This window comes from Leptosomus discolor, chromosome 1 (genome assembly GCF_034619465.1).
Source record: "Leptosomus discolor isolate bLepDis1 chromosome 1, bLepDis1.hap2, whole genome shotgun sequence".
In the NCBI taxonomy this organism is placed as follows: Eukaryota; Metazoa; Chordata; class Aves; order Leptosomiformes; family Leptosomidae; genus Leptosomus; species Leptosomus discolor.
The window spans coordinates 156461684-156486752 of record NC_141391.1 but is presented as its reverse complement, the minus strand read 5'-3'; the positions used below and the strand labels follow the sequence as shown (position 1 = coordinate 156486752).

The window sequence follows — 25069 nt, the reverse complement described above, 5'->3', positions numbered from 1 at the left end:
TTTCAATTACGTAATTTTACCATAAAACATCTACACTGTCATGAAAAAGAAAAAGCCCCCACCTTAAAGTAATTTATTTTTCAGCAGTTAAGGGACATTTTGTGGCAGGAGGGAAGACATTCCCAAAACCAATTCCTTCAGACCTTTGTGGACACTGCAAAAATCTGCCAGTGCCTAGAGCAATTGTTCTCCTGCTCACCTTTTATGCATGCATTGTGCAAATGTTACATACAAAGTGGGAGAGACAGTATTTTTTAAAAACAAACAGAAAAATCATATAAAGAAGGTGCTTCGATTCTTTACTTCAGTGTAGATGAGTCCGAAGCATTGCCTGTATTCCTCAGAAGACATCCATCTCCCTACTAAACACAAAGCATACTTTAAGGATCTCAACCTTATTGCTTACTGTACACATGAAAGAGACTATGAACTGAACTGGACTCCAATGTATTCGAGATTATTAGGCCAGCAACAATCTTTTCATCTTTTGTTCAGCATTCAACACTGTGGGGCTGAGTTTCCATACCCTACACCAGTATTTGTGGAAGTGTATGTGCGTGGGGAAAGAAATCATCACAGGATTATTTTTGCTTGACTTCACAGGGAGTTGTGGTGTCTCTCTGGATGCACTTTGTATTTCTAATGTCAGTCCATATGTCTAATCATCTCTAAACTTCCCCAGTGCATACTTTTGAATCATGTTCAGAGGGACACACACAGTGGCACTCCAGGCTGCCTTCCTATTTATTTTTAAATGCATCTGCTCTTATGCCTGTGGGGAAAGGAGACCACTCAGCATGCCTGCAGAGACAGCGCTGCGGGCTCTCTGCTCCTGCCGAGCTCTGCAGCAGCCTGGCTCTTTAGCCTGGCTCCGGCTGAGCTCTCACCATTTAGCCTCTCTGAGCACTGCCTGCTACTGCTTAGTTCACAAAGGTCCTTAGATGAAGAGTTAAAAGCTGTGCAGGAAAGTCGGAGCAAGCCTGCAAAACTTTTTGATAAGCTTGTGTGCAAGTGGAAAGGCAACAGTACACAATAGCCAGGAGCCCATATGCTCTGCCCTGGGCTAGACATAAATTCTCCAACCCGCTCCTCTGCTCTAAGTGATTCCAGGTCACATCCATGCACCACAGAACTTTACTATTGTGCTCACGGTGTTTAAACTTGGGGCAGGAAGCAGCTGGGCTCCAGTGTATGATCTCATATGGATCTGGGTAGATGTTTCCATGGGAGCATGGTACCACTTGTAGCAGGCTTAATTTCTGCTCCATACCTGTGTTTTTCTGCCTGGGGAAGGAAATGTCGTGTGGACTCTGGCACAGGCAGTGGAGAGCTGATGGCAGAGCATCTCCAGAGGGAAACATTGTGTTGCAGAGGTGTCGGAAACCAAACAGCTATCCAAAAGCAAGAGAAATACAAAGATTGACAAAGAAGAGTAAAACACAGGTTCATCCCTGAACAGACCCATACCACAGGCACTTTTACACAGAGGTGGAGCCCAGGGCAGACCCACGTCCCACACTGGAGGCTTCGCCCTGCCTGATCAACACCAGTACCACAGGCTGCATTGCATGGAGAGGTGCAGGGGAAAGCAGACACCAAGGAATTGGCACTGAGCATGGGAACGGGGCATCCATGAGCCTCTTCACACAAAGTCTGTGCACAGGAGGGTCCTCTGCCAGCGCATACAGCACAAGTCACAGCAACCTGAAGCCACCCATCTGTTAGAAGAGACATTGATCAAGGGCTAGTCCTTAAGCAAAGCTGCCACGATTGAAATTAGTAGTAATTAGTGCGCCCCACCCCCAACATCTTTCTAGAAGAGCATGGAGATTAGGTCTTGCTCTCTGCCTCATTCAGGAGGACTTTTTTCCACCTTCCCCCATCACCCCCAAGTCAGACGGGGGAGTATCTTGTAGACCCTGCATGATCTTCTTCTCACTAGTTACACCAACAGAGAACAAAACAAGGCTCTGAGTAATAGATAAGGCTGGGCAGGTGGGTGATACTCATTTTTATAATCTGTCACCAGAATAATTGAAGTAAATGTCACAAAAAGTTACCCTAACGCCTACATGCGTACTAACATGCGATATCCAGTAAGCAGCTGTGTTTTCACATAGTTAGATCAAAGAGGGTGCAGAACAAGAAGGTCATGGTTTGGTTACAGTGTCTAAACAACTAAATCAGTGGGTACCACGGGGCCTGTCACTTGATCTCATTACCCTGACCTCACCAGCTCTGGAATTTAGTGACCTTCGAAGATCAATATTTCAGAAATGACTGAAGTTTTGGAGTATGCAGAGATTCTATCAGCATTGGCTAAATAATTACATCAAAAGTCCAGGCAAGGGGAAAACTTGTACCCCCTTTCCCGTTAGCACGCATTTCTCAATTGCTCTGGAATACAGCACACACCCGGGGGGGAGCAGTGGTTTTCCTTTGCAATTTGCATCAGAGTATTTTTTTCATTAGAACATCTTGGATCTTAAACTTTTTTTTTTTTTTTTCAAATGAGACTGCTAACGCAGCCTTTCTTACATTTTTTTCAGCTCATATTTTCCAGGACTGTGTAAAGACACATAGAAAGCTTTACTCCCCAACTTTCCTGTCATTTTTACCTCTGTAAACAGAAAGCCAGTCTCCTAGGTTGTCAACATTTAATCACATGCAATTGCATTTCCTTCTGCCAGCTTTCACCGTAATATCATGCATACAAGGAGGAGGAAGCAGGGCTCAGTTCATAGCCAACATACTGATTCTACTTTGTTTTCTATGCACCTGACACCTGTTTGTCTGGTTCCAGCTCACCAAAAAGCCTACACTGGCCACATGAATTAAATCAACTTGAGTTTCAATCTCCAAGCTTTGAGTATTTTTTTTTTCACAATAAAAACAGCCTACTTTTAAAAACTTGGCTAAGACTTCTTCCTTTAAGTTTTATTAGTTCTGCTCTGCAATAAACCTGGCAGCAAAATCTCACAGCTTTATCGTGAATCCCTCATTATTTGGATTTTTCTGAAAGCATCAGTATTAAAGCTGCATGAGTGCATAAGGAAGTGGAGTTTGGGCATGGATAAAGGGCTCCAACTAAAGCTTATTTCTAGGCTTGTGGTTGCTAGGTAGAATCAAAAGCAATCTCACAGTCCTGAAACCTACGAGCAAGTAAAGACTTGCGTATGGCTTAAATAGCAAAAGTAAGAGTCATCAGGGTTAGGGTTCCCCCCCCTCCAAAAAATAATTGCACAATATTTTGGAGTTTGAATAGTGAACTCAAGCATTCAAAATCCTGCAGTTGTGCATTCTGCCCATGGCAATGGCATGCAAGTGTAAGAGGCTTTTCTAGCCACCTGGAAAGATAACACCCACCCCCAGCAGCAACACGCCACAAACTGCCATCCCTCAGAGATGGCCAGATGGTTGTCTCAGCAAAGAGACAGGTCTTTAAAAGTAAGGACTTGCGCCAGTGGAAAGACTCCTATTCTCCAAGAGACACATTTTCTGCCAGAACTGCAAAAGATTCCCCCAACACTTATGTTCCCAGCGTTCACACGCTGAAAAGTAGGGATGATGATTATTTAGGAGGTTTGGCTGTTACCAGAGCATTCTGTGGAAGAGCAGTGACATTTCTGCTGCAAACTAAGCTTCCCAAGCCTACCTACAATGCTGGGATATACGAGCTCCAAAATTGATTGAATACTGGTAATCCAGCTGGGACTGCCACAGAAACTTGCCTTCTCCAAGTTAAAGTATATAAAGTGAATCTATTCTGCTCTGTATTTCAGAGCTCACACTTCAATTTAGAGCAACTCCACAGAGTTCAGCGGTGCTGCTCTTGCTTTACAGCAAGGTAATAAAGATCATAATCAAGCCTTCTATGCTGCTAAGATATTTCTTACTTGGTTTTGTTAGGAAAGGTATATTCCTCTCATCACAAAGGCATGCATAGTTAGATAGCACATTGTGTAAAGATTATTTCTCCTGACGCGGCTGGCTCTGACTTTAACTGGGGCATTTGAGCACCCTTACAGACTAAACATGAACAACAAAATGTTCTTCATAGATGAAAACTAATTTAAAATCATCCATTTAACTTGCATTTGGCAGTTAGAAGAATGCTGGTTGCTTGCTTGCTTTTAGATAGTGAGGTTAATGGCCCTTCAAAAACAACTCCAAAATATGCTGTGGTGACATACCATAGCGAGGGCTGGGAGTTCCTTTTTAAGTCCTTTTTGGTAGTCAACAGTAAGAGAAATGGAGGTTTCGGGCATTTATTTCCCCTTCCTCCTCTTGTGCATGCACATGCAAGTGTCAGGCTTCATATATTAAAGCAAAGTTAGAGCTGCACCCACATTCACCTGTGGCACTGCTGAACTCCCTGTCCTGCCCAGGGATTCCTCACCTGAATCACAAGTATCTGGTGGTAAAAAAAAATCCTATGTTTGCATATCTAAGTTTATGAACTCAGAATTAGTCTTTAAATAATCTGTAAAAGTCTGAGGTAAAGGAAATGAAGCTATAAATGAACAGCACAACTAAACTAATGAAAAGATACGCCATTCATGTAAGTGCTCCTTGCAATATTGAAAGGAAAAAGAAGTGGGTGAACAGCCATTTGTTAGAAATGTGTCTGTTAAGAGACACATTTGCAAGAATTAGTGTTTTACACAACCTTCTAAGGCCGAATTTCAAGTTTCAGTTTACATAGGGCTCCACAAGGATAAGACTTCAACCAATCTTCTAAACCACAACTAAGCTTACACCTTAATCTGAAACACAGTCAAGAAACATATGATGAATACAGGAGCTGAAGAAACAACCAGCCCCAAAATGATGCATCAGCTGGGACTTTGGCTGAGGACCATCCAAACTTATTCTTCACTTCTCCGAAGAGATTAACTCATTGCTGAAGGAATGGCCCTAATTACTGGGCCTCTAATTTGATTTATTTTTAGACACAGCATGCACAAAAATATTTTTAAAAGAGAGAGAGAGATTTGCTTATAGGAAAGGTAAAGAACAGCAAGCTAATAATTGGAAGGAAATAATTGTTTCCCATTGTCTCTGACATGCAAAACCTAGATTTAAAGTGAAATTGCAAAAACACAGGTTATGCAAGACATGGTTTCCATCTAAGGAAAAGCAGCCAGTTTCTCTGAATGTTGCAGTTTCTGAGTTGAATGCATCCATCTTGGGACAAGTTGCTAGCCAAGTTGGACCACATGTATTACCATTCATTTTTGAGGACCGCTAAGGGCGCATTTGATCTTCACCCAACTGGTGGCCAATGATTTGTCTGAACAGACATTGTCCATACAATGCACACATTTGATATAAAGTATACTACCCAATTTGAAAACTCCACTATTCTGTGAGATACTACCCTGCAGTTTCAACTGAAATAAGGTTTCACAAGCAGTTCAGGGAGAGGAAAGCTGGTGTGAAACTAGTTTAAAGGGAATAAAGCCTCTGAAAATAAATAATTACACCATGTACTACCAAAATCCCCTAATAAAAGCATGGCAGTCAGATTGTGTCAACTGGCTGGAGCAAAGTGGACAACAGATACTCCAGGGAAGGGATCCGGCCCCAGGAACTGAGGCCTGGTTGTCCAGTAGGCAAGTGCTTTGGGCATGCTGAGGAGCTGTGCAAGAGGACAGGCAGGCCTGATTAGGCTTGGCAAGATTAGGTCAAGTGAAACATCGCATAAACATGATTGCACAAATCACATCACTGACAATCTCCATCAATTTATTGTCAGCCTGAGCATCCAGCGTTTTGCCGCCCTTGTGCAGATCCTCAGCTGAACAAATAGGCATGACCCACTGAGATCTGGTCCTGTGGCTCTAACAGTGCCCATGTTACCTGCAGCCACCTAAGTCAAATGCTTTTCCAAGGTGAAGAGAACACAGCTTAGAACCTACCTCGGATCCTGCCTGGATTGGCAATGCAGGCACTAGGTCCCTTCATCAAGGAGAAAAAAAAACAGGTCCACAGGAGCATGGACTTAGATGGGTTGAAGTTCATTGCCTTATCTTTGCAAATGGAAGCATTGAGCTCTGCACTTGGGCCGTTTAAATAAACTCCTGCTCAAGCACGGACTCCTAGTTCTCCCAAGTCAGTAGTGAACTGAAGTTCCTCCTGTTGAAGAGTTTTAGTAGGTTGTACAAAAAAAAAAAAAAAAAAGAAAAATCAAGCAATGGTCTTAGCTCACCATTTAGTACCTGGTTACACTTTAGATCAGTTCCAGGCAGAAACTGTTAGAGCCCGAGGAGAGCATGGGGAAAGCTGTCATTGATTAATTGGTCCTTCACAGATCTTTTAATATCCAGGCCCCAGAAATTCTGAAATACTCAGGAGCCACTGTCTAGGTTCAGTGTGACAAGACTCAGTGATGTGCTTTTGTCAATAAGTACACACACTTCATGCTTACTTGCTTTACCTAAAGTACAAATCATAAATAGTTGTATGTGACAAATTCCCCAGTATTGAACCTTCACGGCTGCCAAGCAGCATGCTGCAGAACAGAACAAGGAGGGCTATAATTTTCTTTTCTTCGTTTTGTTATTTGACCTTCAATTTTTCAGTTGTCCTTGGATCAGTCTGGAACTAAATATAGTACTTTCAGCATTATTTATATGTTTAACCCAAAGCTACCCACGTGTGTCAAGGGACTATCATAACACTGTTCTAAATTATTTTAACAGCTTATTTTAAATTGGAAAATGTGGTTTTTGAAAAACTGTTGTCAATTAATTATGATTCCACAAACTCCTACCAACTCTCTTGTGTTTTGTAACAATTTGCTCACAGCCTACAAGACAAAGCCTCCAACTTGTTCAGAGAAAGCTCTTGAAACTGTCCAGCCTTTGAAAACGCTGACTGATCTTTAAATTAACACATTGATAATGATTTTGGCCACCAGCTATTTACAAATGCAATGCAATTTACAAATAAAAAAAACATAGATGGATCAGCTGCATCCTTGGGGATCAACAGTCATTGAGGCTGAAACGTCTCTTCATGCACTGTATCTCTACAAACTATTTGGAATGGGAACCAAAACCCATCACATTCAACTGAAAATCATTAGTTTCTGACTACATACAGTAATTCCTCCCAAGCTGAGCAATATATTTTTCAGTCAAAAGGTCTTTGCCAAGCAAGGAAAAGACAAAATGGGCACTGTAATGATCCTCCACGAAACCTTGAGAAAGGACATTTTCTGCCTTAGGTAGTGGTTCTGTGGTATGTATCACAACAAAGAGCTGGGTAGGTGGGTGGGTGGGTGGACAGATAGATGGGCACACATACACATACACAACTTCTATCACATAAAAGCAATTTCCCCTATATCATCACAATTCTGCAAACAGCACCAATTTTCTTTATTTACATAACCAGTGTGAGCAACTTCAGAGAAGGATTTATGGTACAGCTTGGGTTTCTGTGTGGGTTGCTCTTTCACTGATTCAATATTATGTTTAACAACATTTTTCAGTCAGAAAAAGGTCCATGTGAAAGTTGAAAGGTGAGATAATTATTTCTAACTCTTCTCAGGTAAGAAAGAGAAAAAAAAAAAACACCCCACACTGTTTTATCACTGATCTAAGCAATGCAAGCCAAATTCAGCCTATGAATTTAAAGTGCTTGCACTAGTGTATCAGCTTAGAATGGTTATTTAAGAGTTCAAAATTTCTTGGATAATGAATGAGAGAAGTTGTCCACATAAACTTTACCAAAACTTTTTCAAATTTTACAATCTGTAACTTGTCACCCAGAAAAACAACCAGCTATTGCCACCAACAACTGGGATAAGATTTCTGACTGCCTGCCATTCAAAGCCAAATTTTCAAGAGAACGGAGCACCTAAAATATTTTTCTTCTTTGAAAAAAAAAAAAAAAAAGCCAAGTATGTTACAACGTTTACCTTTCATTTCCTTAAAGCTCTGAATTCGAGCTCTGTAGATGCTACAAGCCTAAATGCTCAGACATAAGCAAATCCCCTTGGGAAACACATTCACAAATACAAGTTTTAAAAAATTGATTCATGTGCACTTGGCAGTCTGTGAAATTTCTACTGAACTTTTGTTGCTGCTCCCTAACTTTACCAGGGCAATTGCACAAAGTAAATGCAACTGAGTTCTCAAGTGAGTTTAAGACTGTTTTAATGATACAGTAAATCCAGGTTTAGGGCAAGAAGCCTCTGATTGAAACCATCCCAGCCACACCACCCAAAGCGTTGATCTGGAAGAAAAAAAGTTCTGTTAACTCAGATTTGTTAATATGGAAAAGATCAGGTACAGCCTGTCTTCTCCCAAGAGCATAGCAGAAATGGTATAAATTACTTGTTTTGCACTCCAATTAATTAAATCAAAATTGCCTCATGTGCTCACCCAGGTCCAGATCAGATCTGCCTTAGAGAATGATCCAGTGCTGATGAGTGTGAACCCGCAGCCCGAGTGCCACAATGACGAGTGCTGAAGCGGTGTGGAGAGACTGCAGTTTTTCAAAAACGCAGACCAACGTATCAACAGCAGAATGAAGATATACAAGGCAAAACCAAAGTGGTGTCATGAAATACATTCAGGGTCAATAGCTAATGTCCCTGTTATAAAAGTTCTATTGGTTTTACCCAAGGTTATTTCCTTAGCTGCCAGAAGTCATTTGGCTAGAGAAGGGATAAAGGGTTTGCTTTGGGCACTGAGCGTGATCTATCCAAGAATCAGATCAGATATGTTCTGCTGCTTATTTAGGAGCTGTTTGTTCTCAGTGACTTACTATGTATTTATATATAAATATAAATGTACATGTATGTGTGTACACACACGTATATTTACAGGGTGTTTACATAAAAGCTCTCGGGAACTTTTTGGATGAGAAACCAGAGTATTTTCCTTCAGTTCTAAACCATGCTTTATCAAGATGACCAGAAGTATTGCCAAATTTTACTGCCCTCCTGCTAGCAACAAGTTCCTCCACATCTCAGAGGCTACTATTTATGGCAAAAAGACAGTCCATTAACCTACCAATGCTCAAACTTTTATCACCTTTCCCTGCCCCTGCAAGGATAACTACTACTCCCCCAGGTCCCAGTTTAGGAACATCTGGCTTAGCTACCCTCCTCCTGTACAGAAGCACATGTCAGGATGGGGAGATGAAAGATGCTGCTGGAATAAGAGACATCTGCAGCTGCACCTCTGCCAGGGGCTGTCCTGCAACTATTCCCAAGCATGTGAGACCTTGCTGTGCACGTTATCTACCAGGTCCTCATCCAGCACCCTCTGCTTTCTCCCATGCCTGATCTCCTTCCATGGCTCCTGCCTCTCACTGCAGCTTTTGGCCATTCACCTGAGCCTCTGAACTGTTCACCATGACCAAACAAAAGCAGGAAAGCAAGAGATGCCATCAGCCAAAGGCTTCCAACAGGCTGAAGAGGCTACTTCTCATTGCCTTCCACCAAGCTCATTCCAGCAACAGACTCATGCCTGGCCAGACAGCCACGGCAGCACCAGAAAGGAGCTCCTCACCAACCATAGACACATGCAAGCACACACAGAGTAGCAAACTCTGAACAAGCGTTTTGGCTGTACCCTCATCCTCCCATGTTTATGATGCACTCAAACTCACTCAGATTATTTCTGCCCCTCATCCTCCCGTGGAAAAGAGTCCAAACCCATTCAGAGCGAAGGCACAGTGACCGTGACTGCAGAGCTCCTCCAGCACATCCTCTAGCATGCCTAAGCTATATGCTATTAAACAACCGAACATCTCAACTCTATTAGCTATCTTATTATTACAGCATTGTAAAAGAAAAAATGCACAGCTTTTTTTATGGTGGAGTTGCCACTGTCTGGAGGAAACCTGTGGTTTGCACATACAGAAAGGCACACACGTATTTCATATGGTGCATTGCAAGCTGCACAGAATAGAAAGCAGCTGGAGGAAAATGGCTATAGAGAAATGGTTCTCCTGGGCATCATCTGTTGATTTGTTTTGTTTATAGAAGGAATGAGATTTTTATCTCTGCTCAAAATATAAAATGCTTTCATGGCACTGAGCTCACTGCTTGGCTATGCTCTCACTCAGGAACGTAAATAAAAAGGGGGGAAAGGAGGGAGAAAAGACTTTACTGCACAGAATCCCTAGTAGTCAAAAATTAAATAGAAAAATATCCATTGATGATAGAGTCAAAGCTTGCAAGAGCAACTGAGCCACCAGCTCCATGGAAGTGAGGGCCTCCTTACCATGCTTGTTAATAGCTTGCTTCTGCTAAAGCTGAGGAGGCAGGTGAGGGGACACACTAATCAAATCCCAAGTCTCAGATCCCAGCCTGAGTCCTGGCAGGATGAACACCCTTACACTGTAAATACACGAGTCCTTATGAGAGATGCATGGTCCGCAGAGGCACAGACTCGGTCCTTCCACCACCTTGTGCCCACAGTTGATATTCCAAGCTCCCTCTGCAATCTTGCTTTAGGGAGATTCCTCACTCCTCTGTGCCTGACACCAAAATCTGATGGTCTCTTTCTTTGAATAACAGGGCTCTGTGTCCTAGGAGAACACCAGACAGCTGGTTTTCCAGTTGATAGCACTGACATTTATATCAAGCAAAAGTCTTATCTCAGGAAAGAAAATAAATTGTGAAACCACTAAAGACTTAACTACTGCTAATAATTTTAACTTTTTAAAGTTAAAAAACATAACTACTGAGGGTGGTGTCCAAATTGTAAGAAATGACCTGAAGTCTAAAACTTTCTGGTAGACAAACAAAGTAAAAAATACTATTCTTCTGAGATCTGAAAGGCTCAAGGTTTTTTGCCATAGCTAGGAATAGTTGTCACAAAACTGGGGATCCCTTATCTTTGCACCACCTATTCTTAAATATTAAGAGGAGATGAGAGGAAGCAAGCCAGATACATATCTAGAAATGAAGGCTGCTGAACATCACTCCAGAACAGCCCCGCTTACTAGCTACAGAATGGATCGGAAGTCTTTCTGGAATCACTTTCTTCTTACTTAAAGCCATGCTGTCTCTCAGTCGGCCAGAGCTCTGACCTGACTGGCTACTGAGGAAATATTGGGGCAACCCAGAGTCCCTCAACCCTGCCGAGTACAATACGTCATAACTTTCAGAGACACGAAACAATCCAGAACATTAGTATTTTAGTCACTGAAAGCTATTCTTACATAAACATACAGCTTTTCAGTTTTCCTACCACAAAGCCTATCAACTCTCTTGGAGAGATTGCTGCATCTCAACCCATGATGAGTATTTCAGAAAATCTTAAAATTGAGGTTTGTTAAAGTCTTCACAGGGCAAACAGATCACGTTGATATTTTAAGAGATGGAAGAAGGCCCTTGCATTCTTGACCACCATTACACTCTGTCCCTTGCATTCTTGACCACCATTACACTCTGTCCCTCATGTTAGCATGCAACACACTGAAGATCCTTTAGCTGCTCCTTCCTCTCCCAGGGTGGCTATATTTCATGTCTTTCCCACATTTGAAACCACGTGCCTCGATGACCTCTTCATCTTGTTATAGCTCTACTGAGAGGGTGTTTACATAAAAGCTCTTTGGAGCTTTTTGGATGAGAAACCACAAACATGCATGGACAGATTACACCAGATTTATTGCTACTGAATAAGTTAAAAGAATAATTAGGGTTACAGGTTCAAAACTCTGCCGATAGTTCTCATCCAAGAGCATTCATACATCAGGAGCTTGTGATCATACAGTTACCAATACCCATCTCCTCTAAAGTCTGTTGCCTTTTCATCCTTCCCATACCCCACAACTCCTAACAAGTATCACAAGGTTTCTACTAGATGAAAGGAACTATTCTTTCCCAGGAAACAGAATTCACAAGTGAACACAAGCATAGAGCCACTGCCTCATGTCCCACTCCCAACATATATCTCAGTTCAGCTCCTTTCCTCCAGCCTCAACTTTCCCAAACACACTTGACCTCAGTCTGTAAAGACCCACTTCAAATTCATATGGAGTCATATCCTTCCTGTTCCCACTCATTCTTCCCAGTCCTTCTGGGCATCTCGTTTCTTTTCCTGTCCAAGAAACAAACCAATATAACATATTTTTCTGTTTCCCTTCTTTATTGCTTCCCTAATAAGCTCCCCCAACAACCCCACAAGTTCTGCAGAACAGTGAAAGAAGGGACTGGCCAAGGAAGAAACTACCAGAGGAATGGATATGGAGAATCTACCACATGCTAGGTGACCCCTGCACTAAAACTCTAGTATCCCTATTGACCTGCACAGTCACTCCAGCCATAGAAAATACGTGTCAAATAAGCAAACAGAACTTAAATTGTCACCAATGTAAGAAATGGCACATAAACCAAGGGAATGAAGAGACAGGCATTGAATGTCATTTTCTCAAGCTCCTCCACTATTCCTATAAAAGTGAAATAAATGCATTTTCAGACCCAAGCCAGAAAATACTTTGAGCTTTTTCTGCTGGCTGTTTCTCAGCAGTTAGCACACACTGAGCTCATGGAACAGTAAACTTTGTTTTCAATGGTGGAAAAAAGCCAAAAACAAACCTAGGGAGATAACAGATAGAAACATCCATCTAAATGTTTTGGGTTATGTCAAAAGGAACTGAAAAAAAGACAATCTATCAATAATACATCAATATTTTATTTTAAAATAGTTTTCAGACAGTTCCATTAAATACTGTATGAAAATTTCCTACAGAAGAGCAAGGCATGACAATCAAAGACATTAATTACCGGTGAGCCAGCAATGAGGACAAAACACGCCAAACATAGTTATTGACAAAGCCTGATGCAAAGACAAAAAGGAGTGAAGAAGAATACAATCCTTTTAATGATGGGAGCAGTGTTGAGGGAGACAAGAGAACACAGATTTACTTTTTAGCACTCTGAGGAAGTCTCACCTGTCAAAACTGCCCATTGATTTAACTTTCCATTTAAGAAGGTGCACAGCCAGCCTGGCAGGACACTTGCTCTGCTATCTGAAAGATGTGGAGTAACAAGTCCGTACCCCTTGGAGCACATGAGGATGCAAAACTAGTCACCCCAGTGCAGGGCAGTCACAAGAACAGCCAATATGCTCCCCTGGGGTTCAGGAGAAAGCAGAGTTCATGGCACTGTTCAGAGGAATTACAGCAGTCCTGAGAGGCCCCTCTGCGGCTGGCAATTAAAGAAGCTGGCAGTTAAATGCACAGACACAGCAAGAGACAGCCCCTTGCAATGGGATGGAGTGCCCCATTGCTCACACAGGCAGAGTCTTCTCTTTAAGGAGGTTGTTTACTTTGCCTTCGTTCATCATCTAATTTCAGTTCCATTTAGTGCACCAAGAGCAGTGTGTTAAGTTCCTCAGGTTCCTAATACAGTCAGTAGATGGAGGCAGGAGCTCCTAGAACCTAACGGAAAGCACCCAAAATTAATTTGCAAGGTGCCTGAATATTGCCAGGATAAACAAAGCAACCTGCCCCAAGGCAAACAGCAGATCAGAATTTAAAACCAAAGACCTAATCCAGAAGAGCTAAGTGAAGATCCAGAGAAGACTCCCAGGCAGAAGCTGCCTGATGGAGAAGCCAGAGTAATTCCCCGCACTTGCCAACCTCTGCTGCCTGTGCAACTCTGTCCAGACCAGACCCAGTCCATTCCAAGCCCCGCAGTAAGGGAAAGCAGAAATGGGATTGCTCAAGGGCTGTGTCCAGCTCCTGTTGGCCTGGTGGCATTTGTGAGCATTAGCCAGCTTTGCAGCATGCTCCACTGGACACTAGATCTGGAGACAATGCCAGAAGATTGGTAAATATACTTCTTTCATGAAAGGAAGCTAACCTATCCACAGAGGTCTACCTTAACACACTATTACTGCTATAATCTCCATGCACTAAAACCAAATTGTGCTTGAGGGATTTTATGCGAAGTGGCATGAAAAGGTTTAGGGAAAAACAAAGACCAGGAGGAACGAATAGGTTGGAGATTTGCTCCTTTACACAGAGTTGTTAAGGTAAAATGCACCTTTCACAAAAGCAAAAAAAAGCAGGAAGCTCTTAAGGGCCTTCAAATAAACATGGCTGGTAATGTAATCTCTAAATTAAAAAAAAAAAAAAAACAAAACGAACCAAAACAAACTGGAACATAAGAGGCCTCTGAGTTTTGTAGTGAAGTGCAAGCAAGCGAAAGCAAAGCTGCACAGCACTAGAGGCTGAGCTATGTTTATCAGGATAACCAAGGTGTTATAACAGCCTCTGAGGACATCCCAGAGAATTTAACTCTGAAGCTGCAAAAGCAATGATGGAAAACTGTTCTCTTGCTCTCCCCAAAAAACAAGAGAACTTTGTTTACCTAAAAGCAGCATAATCAGGGCACTGAGTGAACTTCATTCTGGATGATCAAATCTACTTTGTTTTCAGAGAAAGAAAGTATTTAGTCATTTGTGGCATGGCACTTTTCCAAATTGTAATTCAGTAGCTTACTCAGCTCTTTCTCAGGCTCACCTAGAGATGCTTGATTTAGCTCAAAGACGAAGCCATACATTGCACAGCTGTGGGATCAAATTATGTTTGACACGTTAGTGGGAATTCCAGATTTGCTTGATGTAAAGCTGCGTGACAAAGACAATTCAGAATCTGTTAGTTTTTTCTGTCATCAACAGCAGTTTACTGATGTTTCCTGTTGAGTCAGATCCTTCTAGCTTTCATAATGGGACATTTGAATGAAGGGGAGGGAGCAGAATGACTTCCACTGACATAATGGCCATTTTAGGAAAAAAAAACACAACAGCCGTGGTTAACAGAATATAAAAAAAAAAAAGGAAAAAACCCCAAACTTCCCTGCCTCTGACCCTGTAAACCTGATGCAGGGTTCCCTGCAATCTGAGAAGCTACAAGGTTGTAATAGGGGAAGACTCATTAGGGACTGTAACATTAGAGCCCACATCTGAGGTCAGCCGCTATGGCGGGAGGGAGGTGCAAGACCGAGGAGAGCTCAGCAGCCAGAGCCCAGCAGCAGCACAGAAGCACCAGGCCCTGAGCACTCACGATAGGCAAAGCTGTGCTTTCTGCCAGCAAAGGAAACACACATGCTTTAATATCCAAGGATTAGGATGCCTCTCTGAACCTCTCAACTCAACGAGCCTGACATGAGAGCAGAGCTGTACATCTTTACGGCTGCATGTTGATACTCCATACCCAGGCCTGTTTCCAGCCATAGTGGTCCCTGCAGCCCTGTGCCTTTCAGGGCGGCAGTGACAGCTGGAAGAGTTTGGGCCTACCCACCCACAATTGGTGCTCTTTCCAGAAAGAATCCAAGTTTTGTACTGCCCGATACTGGATCTGTCTGGAAGCATTACCTGGATGCGTTAGGGAGAATAACCTGCTCACCATTTGCCTGCACTCAAACCATAAGCCTAGAGCTCTAACAATCAAACACCTTTTGTAACTACTGATTTTTCGAGGAGCAAAAAACGGTGCAAGATTTAGTTTTAGATGGCATCTAGTTGGAAAAAAAATTAAAATACCTGAGATCCATTTGATCTCAGTTTTGCCTAACTCAAGCCCAAATAGCAAGGTTCTGCAAAACCAGAATGAAGTTTTATTTGGAGACAGATTATCTCTAAACTTTCTCTTTCAGAGCCCTTTCCAAACCCACAGATGTACAGTAATGCCAAACAAGCAATAGTATTGAAGTCACCTGTATCAAAATACTACCTTTCCTGAGATTAACTTCTGATGTGGTCTAGTACAGGTATGGTACCAGCTGATGAACTCTAACACATGTTATCCCCCATGTCTAAGTATCTCCAGCATCTAAACATATGCAAATGTCTAGTCTTAAGGCTAGAGGAAAAAAGATACTAAGTTTAGTTTCCATTCTTTTTTGATCAGAGACTGCAAATGCTTTGCGTCAGGATTGACTTGTTATGCTATGGGTAGACAGTATGTATATCCAGTGGAACCCAAATCTCTCAATCTCTCTATACATTTGTGTAACAGAAGTGATCATTACTATTACTTCAATGTAAGAATGGCATTTCTGAATCATTTAGCTTTCCAGAAACAGACAAGAACATTGCTAGTATAAGTTTTGCTATGTTTGAAAGCATGCAATTAGACACGTATCTTACAAACATAAACAAACACCTCCCATCCAACCTCCATGTTTCTAAAAAAACCCAGGTTTGTTTAGACAAGGAGCTGATAATCCAGTTTGAACACAGGTATCTGAATGCTGTGACAGCTTCTTCATAATGCTAAGCTTATGGTACATTAAACTTTAAAGCAAGATAAACTCCTGCTTTCATTTTATCAAGCATTTTCACAGACAGCAAAAAGAAAGACACAAAGCAATGTTTGCAGCTACAACCAAGCATGGGATACCCAGCTCAGAGTATGTTTGAAATGAAAGGGAACAATATGTTGAATAGATATACTACTGTATTTTTCAAAAGAGAGTATCACTGGGATTTGTAAATCTTAACCTCATTCCTCACTTAAGTGTCTGTTTTTATTTCATGCCTGAAAAAAAACTCTGAGATTCACAGAAATTAAGCAAATACAGACAGCAGTCTTTGCAATTGAGAAAGAAAGTGCTCTTTAAAGAAACTGCTCTGATTATCAGTTTAGCTAGTAGAAATCACAGGGGGTGGGTGGGACGTGGACAAGAGATTTTTTAAGTGTGCTCAGCATTGTGTCACTGGTATTGCTGAACTTTATGTATTTAGCCATACTATGCCTTTTTGTGGTCAGTAGAGCAGTAGTTTCATTGCCTACCACAAAAGTAATTAGGTGGCAACAGCCACTGAAGAATCCATGATATGAGATCTGCAAGAGACTTCGACCTAACAAGAGCAAGTAGTAAGGATGGGGGAGTAGCGGACAACTAAGTCCAGGAATGGGGGAAAGCAAGCAGGCTTGAGCAGCTTGTTAATTAACAGATTACCAAAAAAGCAATCTCAGGGTGGTTGTTCCCGTTTCAAATCTGAAGAGACTATGTACCCAAAAGCTTCTCTGTTCTTTCTACTCCTGACATTAAACCAACTACCTTAAAAAGCCTTTCCTTATACCTGACTTAAGGTCATGTGGAAGACAAATACCGAGAGATTACATTTGCTGAATTTTCCACTGATTTAAAATTGACACAATACACTACAAGCATCACCTTCATATCACACTGATGATGACGTGTGAGAAATCAGAGATGTGCTATTAAAGGATTTGTTACAAACAGTTATTGATGATCTTCATTGTACCATAAATGACAGTCTAAAAAAAATAATCAAGTTTCCTCCTAAAACCTGCATCTTCTCTAGAAGTTTATTTTTATGCAGCTACAGCCTCTCCTCCCTTTCTCAATCAACCTTTGCTTCTCTCCCTGTTTCATATGACCTCACCTTACCCAAAAATGTGAAGAGATTGGTCTTATCACAACTTAGCAAGATACCACCTGTCAACTGAACTGTGATAAATCACAGCTGGCTTTACAATACATATGCTAACAGTGACTGAGGCTAAGCTGACGGGCAGCAGCTCAAGGCTGTCATTTAAACCACCAAGTACCCCCATCCACAAAAATCATGCTAAGGAAATAGCTCAGTAACACAACAGCTGCCATCACCATGTTGCTATTCTAGTGTGCATCAAATCTATTGACTCCCTTCTCTACCTGGAACTGCCTTCTGTTCAGCCTGTAAGCCTTTTACAGCCAACAAGGTGGACAAACTGCCTATTCTTTGCACTCACACAACAGTTGACACAATATGACCCCGATCAATCACAAGCTACTACCATAACAAAATTTACAACAGCAAATATTCATTCCTCCCTTCCCCCATGACTCCCCTCCTGAAAAGATACAATAACGGAAAAAGCTAGAAAAAGAAGAATACAGAAGTTATTAAAAAAATGAGAATAAGGCTTAGAACAAAAATGTCAAAGGAACGTGAAGAGTTACTACTTTATTATTACTTCTGCCGTACATAACACTTGTGTTTTCTGACTTCTAGAAAAGCCAGACAATTGGGTATGCAACATGATTGTAATAAAAGCATCCTCTAGAATTAAGGACCTGCATTTCTATTAGCAACCTTTTACATACTCTTTAAATAATTCCTTGAACCCAAGGTTTCAGTGATGAATAAAGGAAGCGGTGAGCACACATTGGGTTTTACTCATTTGTTTAAACGGACATGCAGTATAAAAAACTTTACAAAAATAGACACTCAAATGAATAGGTTGACAGGTTTGAACAACAACCACCGCTCTTGCAGATATGCTTCAAGCCATTAACCTTACAGGTTCAGTCACCGCATTTTACTGAAATAAATGGATCTGAATAGCTTAGCCACCAGGCAAACCTACCAATAGCCCACAGATGTTGCCTAGCATATTTCATTGCAAGTTTAAGAAACACCAGCTTCTCATTCAAAGAGTGACGTATAGGCACCTGTATTTAATAAGCTACTTAAAATCAACCTGTATCTCTATATCAGCAAGATTGTTTAGTAATAACCATTGGCAGGTAAGAGTGTAAAACACTTTCCCATATAAAACTCCAGCTTCCTTTACTTCATACCTTCTCAGAAGTTACCTTCAGCCAGGAAAGGAGAAACACTGAATGGAGTACCTCTGCTGTAAGGGAAGTTCCCATCTCACTCCTAAATTGGACTTTTAGAAACTTATATGGCAGGCACATAATTCAGCAGCTGACTGTCCACAACCAGAAGCCTGGTTTAACCAGAAGCCTAGTTTAACTTTGACTTCAGACTGCAATTAGAGCTAGGTTTGTTTATGGCAAGACCAAATTCTGCACTAAACTGCCATGTCTCAACTTCAAGGGGAGGAACAGCCTTCCTTAAATTGAACCAGAAAAGGAAGTTCTGGAGAAGCACTCACGGAAACGTATCCTACATTTACACAGAGCAGTTCTGTGTCTCTACAGACCTTAGCACATCTTGACAGATACTACATGGAAGCATCAGGCTCTTTCAGCTGACTCACAGATCGCCAGATCTTACCAGCTGATCTGCTGCATTTCTGAACTGTGGATGTGCCTCTGCTCTCCCTCTCATCCCCTTAAGCTCACAGACATGCACAGATCAGCAGCTAAACAGCATGGTTTTACTGAAAGATCCAGTGCTGCCATTCTTTTTCACAGTAAAATTCAAAGGAAGTAGGACTTGAACGTTTGTGACGATTTGGGCGGATCTTATTAAGAAAGCAAGCTCACCCACCTACTTGATATGGCAACACACATCAATTATGGGCTTCACTTGACTCTTTTTTAGCCTCTCTAGACCCTCCCTTGACACAAAAGGAAGTTGAGCAAAGCTCAACAGGGTCAAAGAATAAAGAAATATATGCAGAAGTGATCTGTCATTTACACTGGTACAATTGTGCTAAACTCATGGTGCCATCACTATTCCCTTCTAGATTAGCTTTGGGTTTTTGACCCAGAAGTCCTTTTTCTGCCACCACCCCTGAAACTTTTTCTTGAACACACATACAAGTGAGAAAAAAAACATTAGTTGACTGGAAGGCAGGATTTGAAGAGGTATTCAAGTAAAAACAGTCAGAAAAGCACTCCCAGTTCAGCTAATGTAATTTCTGAAATAAATTATCCAGACAGGGTGGGTTTTTTCCATTTCAGCACAGCTCACTGCAATGCCTACCTTTCTAACCATTAGGGCTGCTGTTACTCTGATTTGTGTCCACTACTCAGTGTGGAAAGAACAAGAGAGGAAATTCAAGCAGCAGTTAAAGTGTCTGTACACCTAAGCCAAGAAACCTGGCAAGCGACAAGTGTGAAGCATAGTACAGAGAAGAGGCCCAAGAAGTACTCTGTTTCTTTCTGACCAGCACCAATGCTCCTGCTGCCTACAGAAATTAATAAGAAACCAACAATAGTAAGTTCTTAATTTTTGAGACAATTTTTGTAAGCAGCTTGTTGGTAAAGCACTTACGAGAAAATATTACAAGGAGAGAATTCTCTAAAATGCGTTTCCCGAGTATTTATTTCAACCTCTGCATACAAACCAGCTCCCCCTCTGTGTCCCTTCTAGCCAATCACCTTCCAGTTTCCCCTTATAAATAAAAGACTCTATAGATGTTAGAGGAACTTCAGCAGGCTTTGTGTCTGATACACAGCCCATATCACCGTTATCACTTACCAATACAGCAGGACCAGGAAGACCGCCAGCAAAGCCACGGTGACTGTTGTACCATTCACTTCTATAGAGGCAAATGCCAGGAGATCTACAGGCTCCATTTTCCTCCACTACAGCTCCAGCCTTGAGTGCTGTGTGCAGGGGAAAGTCTCTGCAAGAGCTGATAAAGCCTTCCACAGCTATATGAATGACATCTGCAACAAAACAGGAACCGAGAGAGCAAAAACACATCAAGTCAAGCACAAACTGCAAACCTTTCCTGTTCTCATCGACTGCACACTCTGAGAGAGAACTTGAAGGTTCCCTGAATGGTAGGATGTAGCAATTTCCCCCGTCCCGCTGTTGTTGACTGTCATGCCAGTAAATATTTACATACCCACTGCTTGAGACATCAGTGCTGTTGAATAGGTTTTTAGACATCAAGTATGAGAAACTGGGGAAAGCATGGGGGAAAAAAGAGGGGGAGAGAGCCTGACCATGGTACTGATCATGGAAGAAGAATCTAAAGACCTTTCAGGGGTGCCCTGACATACAAACAGTGGCATTCTCTGAAGTAACAAAAAATAGAGCATTTCTGCAACCGGTTATACCTTGAAAGAATGGAAAAAACTAAACCTTAAATTATCACAACTAAAAGGAGGAATTAGGGGAAAACTGTTCTAATGTGACTACCAGAACACATATATAAGAAGTAAAACTAATGAGCAGGAAAACCCAGCTGTAGGACCAGGGTCCATAAGTCAGGATCCATCACACTCGTTAGTCCTTATCTCTGGTTCATGAGTACTACAGCAAATTTTCCTGGCTTAATACAGTGGCCTCCTTGGAGATACCATCAACCAGCCTCTCCAGAGATACTTTGGCTACCCCTGCATTGTATTTCTAGTATCAGGGTTAACATCAATATGGCCACATCTACTATCTCGGCATTGTGGCACAGTCAAGTTGTTACACTCCCTTGAACAACCTGCACTTGAACACTCAAGGTTTGACTGCAGTTCAGAAAATGGTTTGTCTGTAGTATATGAATTCCTCATCTTTCTTCCATATTTTCCTGCCAGCAAACCTCAACCCTGCTTCAAGCATCTGATCCAGTCCAATCAGAAAGCTCAACCAGAAAGAAAACCTTGAAGACTTCTATGAGAGAAGGCCACCAATCTGTTACACACAAAGTTACTAAATGCTGTTCTTAAAAAAATCTTCAGGATTACCACATCAGCAGCAGCAGCTTGGAAGTAAACACTCTTGCTCATGACAAAATTCCCTGAACTGTCCAGTATCGTTTGTTACTTATGAAATTAGAAATTTCCATATAGGTACTGCAGCCTTTCCACCCATTCCAAACAACCTATTTGAAAGTTAAGGAAATCAAAGCTACCCAAAAAACTAGGTTTGTGAATTATATGGTAACCTTGAGAAACAGAAATTCTGCAACATGTGATTCCCATAACACACCAGATGAAGAGTGGTTTCTTCTCACACAACCCCAAGATAATAGCTAAGATTTAATGTGCAAGGCTTCTCCAATATCACTGTATTACATTTCCTGCTCTTATCAGAGAAGTTAATAATATAGGTATCAAAAAAGTAAAGTCTCTAACACAATAGAGTTTAATTTTAAGAAGATTTGGCTCTACTCTAACTGAATCACTGCTATTTTGGTTCTCCGTGCTTCACAACTGCATTAATTCCCTTCCAGCCTCAGATCCTTGCAGAATAAGTAAAAGGTGTTAACCAGCTCATCAGCTCCACAGAACAGCACAGTAGTTCACAGAAAACCTTGCTTATTGTATTAACAATGCTATTGCTATTCTGGGTCAATAAGAGCTCTGCCGGTTTGATTCTGTTGCCAAGTTCTCCAAGAACAACTGCAGCAAGGTTCAAGAGCAGTGACACAAGGAATTAATCAGTGGGCACAAGCCAATCCCAACCAGCAACTGATCCTGTGGGACTTTAAGAAAAAAAAAAAGGAAAAATCAAATATCCATATGCATTAAAGTCTCTTCAAAACAGTAAGCCAATCACCACAACTGTAGAAGGTAAGAAATAGTATTACAATCTCTCTGTGCATTAATTTACTTGGCTTTTTAATTAAAGGACATTTTTCTGCACATAAAGGAGTGATGCCCTCCTATTAAAGCCAATGGCAAAAGTCCTGTCAGCAAACACAGAGTCAAGTGCAGACCTCTCATTTTTTAAGAAGAACTGGAGCCTTTTCCTAGTCACACTGAGAGGCAGGTGGGATGAATAGTTCTTAAACACACACATTATGAAAGAAAACAGGCTCTCACATCAGCATCCAATTTGGAAGAGAACACATAATCAAGCTCCCAACAAAAACAACCATCCTTTTCTGTTGTTGATGCTGGGGTTTTCTTTTTGTTTTGTTTTTTAAGCCTTGGTACCTGTTTCTTACTGAAAAGTAAGTTTTAACTCAGCACTTCCAACCATTAAGAAGGGTGGCATGCAGCATTGCCTCTAAAACCCACCTGGAGCACTCCTCACCACAGACCCATGCGCTCACAGTTATCATCTCAGAATTAAGGATCTCAGCTCCGTGAAGACTCACAAAAATCCACATGATGCTTTGTGAGGCAGGGAGAAAAGAGTCAGGGAGTCAGCAGCAAAAACAGGCTATTTATCAGTCCTGTGTCTCTCTTCACAGGTCCTTTACATGACAAACGCCATCCTAATTAACTAATTAATAGCACAGATATTTTTTACCAACCTCCCAGTTCTTTTTGTGGAGCCATGCTGGTCAGGCTGATGATGACAATGGTTTCAAAGAACTACAGAGACAGATATGAAGTTCTCACTAACCACATGCTGGAGGAAGGCAGAGGCAAGCAAAAGTGGAAGAGAGCCTTTTCCTGTCAGACTGCTATGAGTCAGCAGCACTGTCTGCATTTGCGTCCACAAGGCTTCAGTAAAGATTGCATCTACCAAGGTTCACAGCTCCTTGACACAGTGCCATCCAAGCTCTGCTCTTCCATAGCAAGTAAAATCCACAGATCACCACCTTGTTCAACAGAAACTTCAACAACAACAACCACAACAAAAATTTCCAAACAAATTTACACTCAAGACACTCATCTCATCCTTCATTCCCCAGCACTGCTGTAACTGTAGCCTCGGAGCTCCCCAGCAAATGGCAGACCTACAAGACAGAAGCAGTTCAATCCCAAACAGCCAGAGCTTCCAGTCTGCATGAACATTTGCAGCAGTAAATATTAAAAAGGGAAGTATATTATTATAACATTCAAAGTCTGAGAAGTTGAATTGTTCCTCAAATGAAAAATTAAAAAAAAAAAAAGGAAACCTGGCACCCAGGCAATCCAGGTTTTCCAGGAAGCCTTCATGCCTTAAAGCCCTGTCTGCTATGACTCCAAGAATATCTTCTGTAAATGCTCTTCCAAAACAAGGCATTTCAACTTCAGAATGAATACAAGTGTTGCAATGAGCCTCAGCAACGCCTGGCATACACAAGTATCGTTCTGACATGAAATACAGAGCTTATTAAAAAGAAGGATTATGGACCTTCTCAGTAGACCTAAATCACGTTAAGGATTTTGACCTGTCTTCAAAGCATATCAATTGGAAAATGTAGTCTTACATATTTCAGAGGCTAATGACTACACCACCTAGACTAACCATACACTCCTGCTAATGACCAAATTCAACTCCTCTCATGCTATTCTACCTTGCACGTTTTAGGTCTATAATAATCTAATTAAGGCTCAGCCACACCAACTTTACGATAGATGAAGGATATCTAGAAAGGTGTTAAGTTTTAATTTTACAGTAGTTTGTCTGTATAGAAATTTGTAATGTAGTCTTCAGATCAACGAAATTCTGTTATATAGACAGCTTAGTCACAAAATACTTCAAATGAAATACCACAGAACAGCTTAAAAAATGAGATTAATCAGAGACTAGTTTATGTATAAGCTTTAACAAAGCCCATGTACAAAACTCTGTAAGTATATATATTAATTTATTTTAAAGACAAAAACCTTTCCAAAGCCAAAATGAATTTTTAACATCTTTAAGGTAGACCAATCACAAAGATCAAAGGCACAGTTCACAGACAGACTTTTTATATTTAAAACAACCTTAACAGCCAAGGTACTGGGACTATTAATGTATTGGAATACAGGGATTTACAGTGGCTGTCTATGACTTCACTATTACTATCCCTGTTCAAGGATTGACCAAGCAGACTAATCAGATAATTTTGTACTCCTGCATGCTAAACTATGACAAACTACTGAACAGATAGGCCACCGAGGCATCGGAGTCCACTTATAAAGATCCTGCTCTGCATTTAAAATGGACAGGAGCACCAAAAGAACACCATGGGCTCTTGAACCACCTTGAAAGAACACATTTAAAAAATCACAATAAAACACACATTAGAAGAAGCATGTCCTCTACTCCACTTTCATGAAACCCCACTTGGAGTACTGTGTCCAGCTCTCGGCCCCCAACATAAGAAGGACATGGGCCTGTTGGAGTGAGTCCAGAGGAGGTCCACAAAAATGATCAGGGGGCTGGAGCACCTCCCTTGTGAGGACAGGCTGAGAGAGCTGGGGTTGTTCAGCCTGGAGAAGAAAAGGCTCCGGGGAGACTTTATAGCGGCCTTCCAGTGCTTAAAGGGGGCCTGCAGGGAAGGTGGGGAGGGATTCTTGATCAGAGAGTGCAGTGATAAAATGAGGGGTAGTGGTTTCAAACTGAAAGAGGGGAGAATTAGATTAGTTATTAGGAAGAAATTCTTTGCTGGAAGGGTGGTGAGGCACTAAAACAGGTTGCCCAGAGCAGCTGTGGCTGCCTCCTCCCTCGCAGTGCTCAAGGCCAGGTTGGACAGGGCTTGGAGCAACCTGGTCTAGTGGAAGGTGTCTCTGCCCATG

At 41.6% G+C, this 25069-nt stretch overlaps 1 protein-coding gene across 1 annotated transcript in view; it reads right to left on the bottom strand.

Moving 5' to 3' along the window:
- TBXAS1 (thromboxane A synthase 1) overlaps positions 1-20263 on the bottom strand; it is a 229291-nt gene extending 209028 nt beyond the window's left edge. The window contains exon 1 of the mRNA XM_086468110.1: positions 20166-20263. Within this exon, the coding sequence (XP_086324236.1) occupies positions 20166-20263 (98 nt within the window). The remainder of the gene's footprint in view (positions 1-20165) is intronic.
- Positions 20264-25069: the final 4806 nt, after the last annotated feature.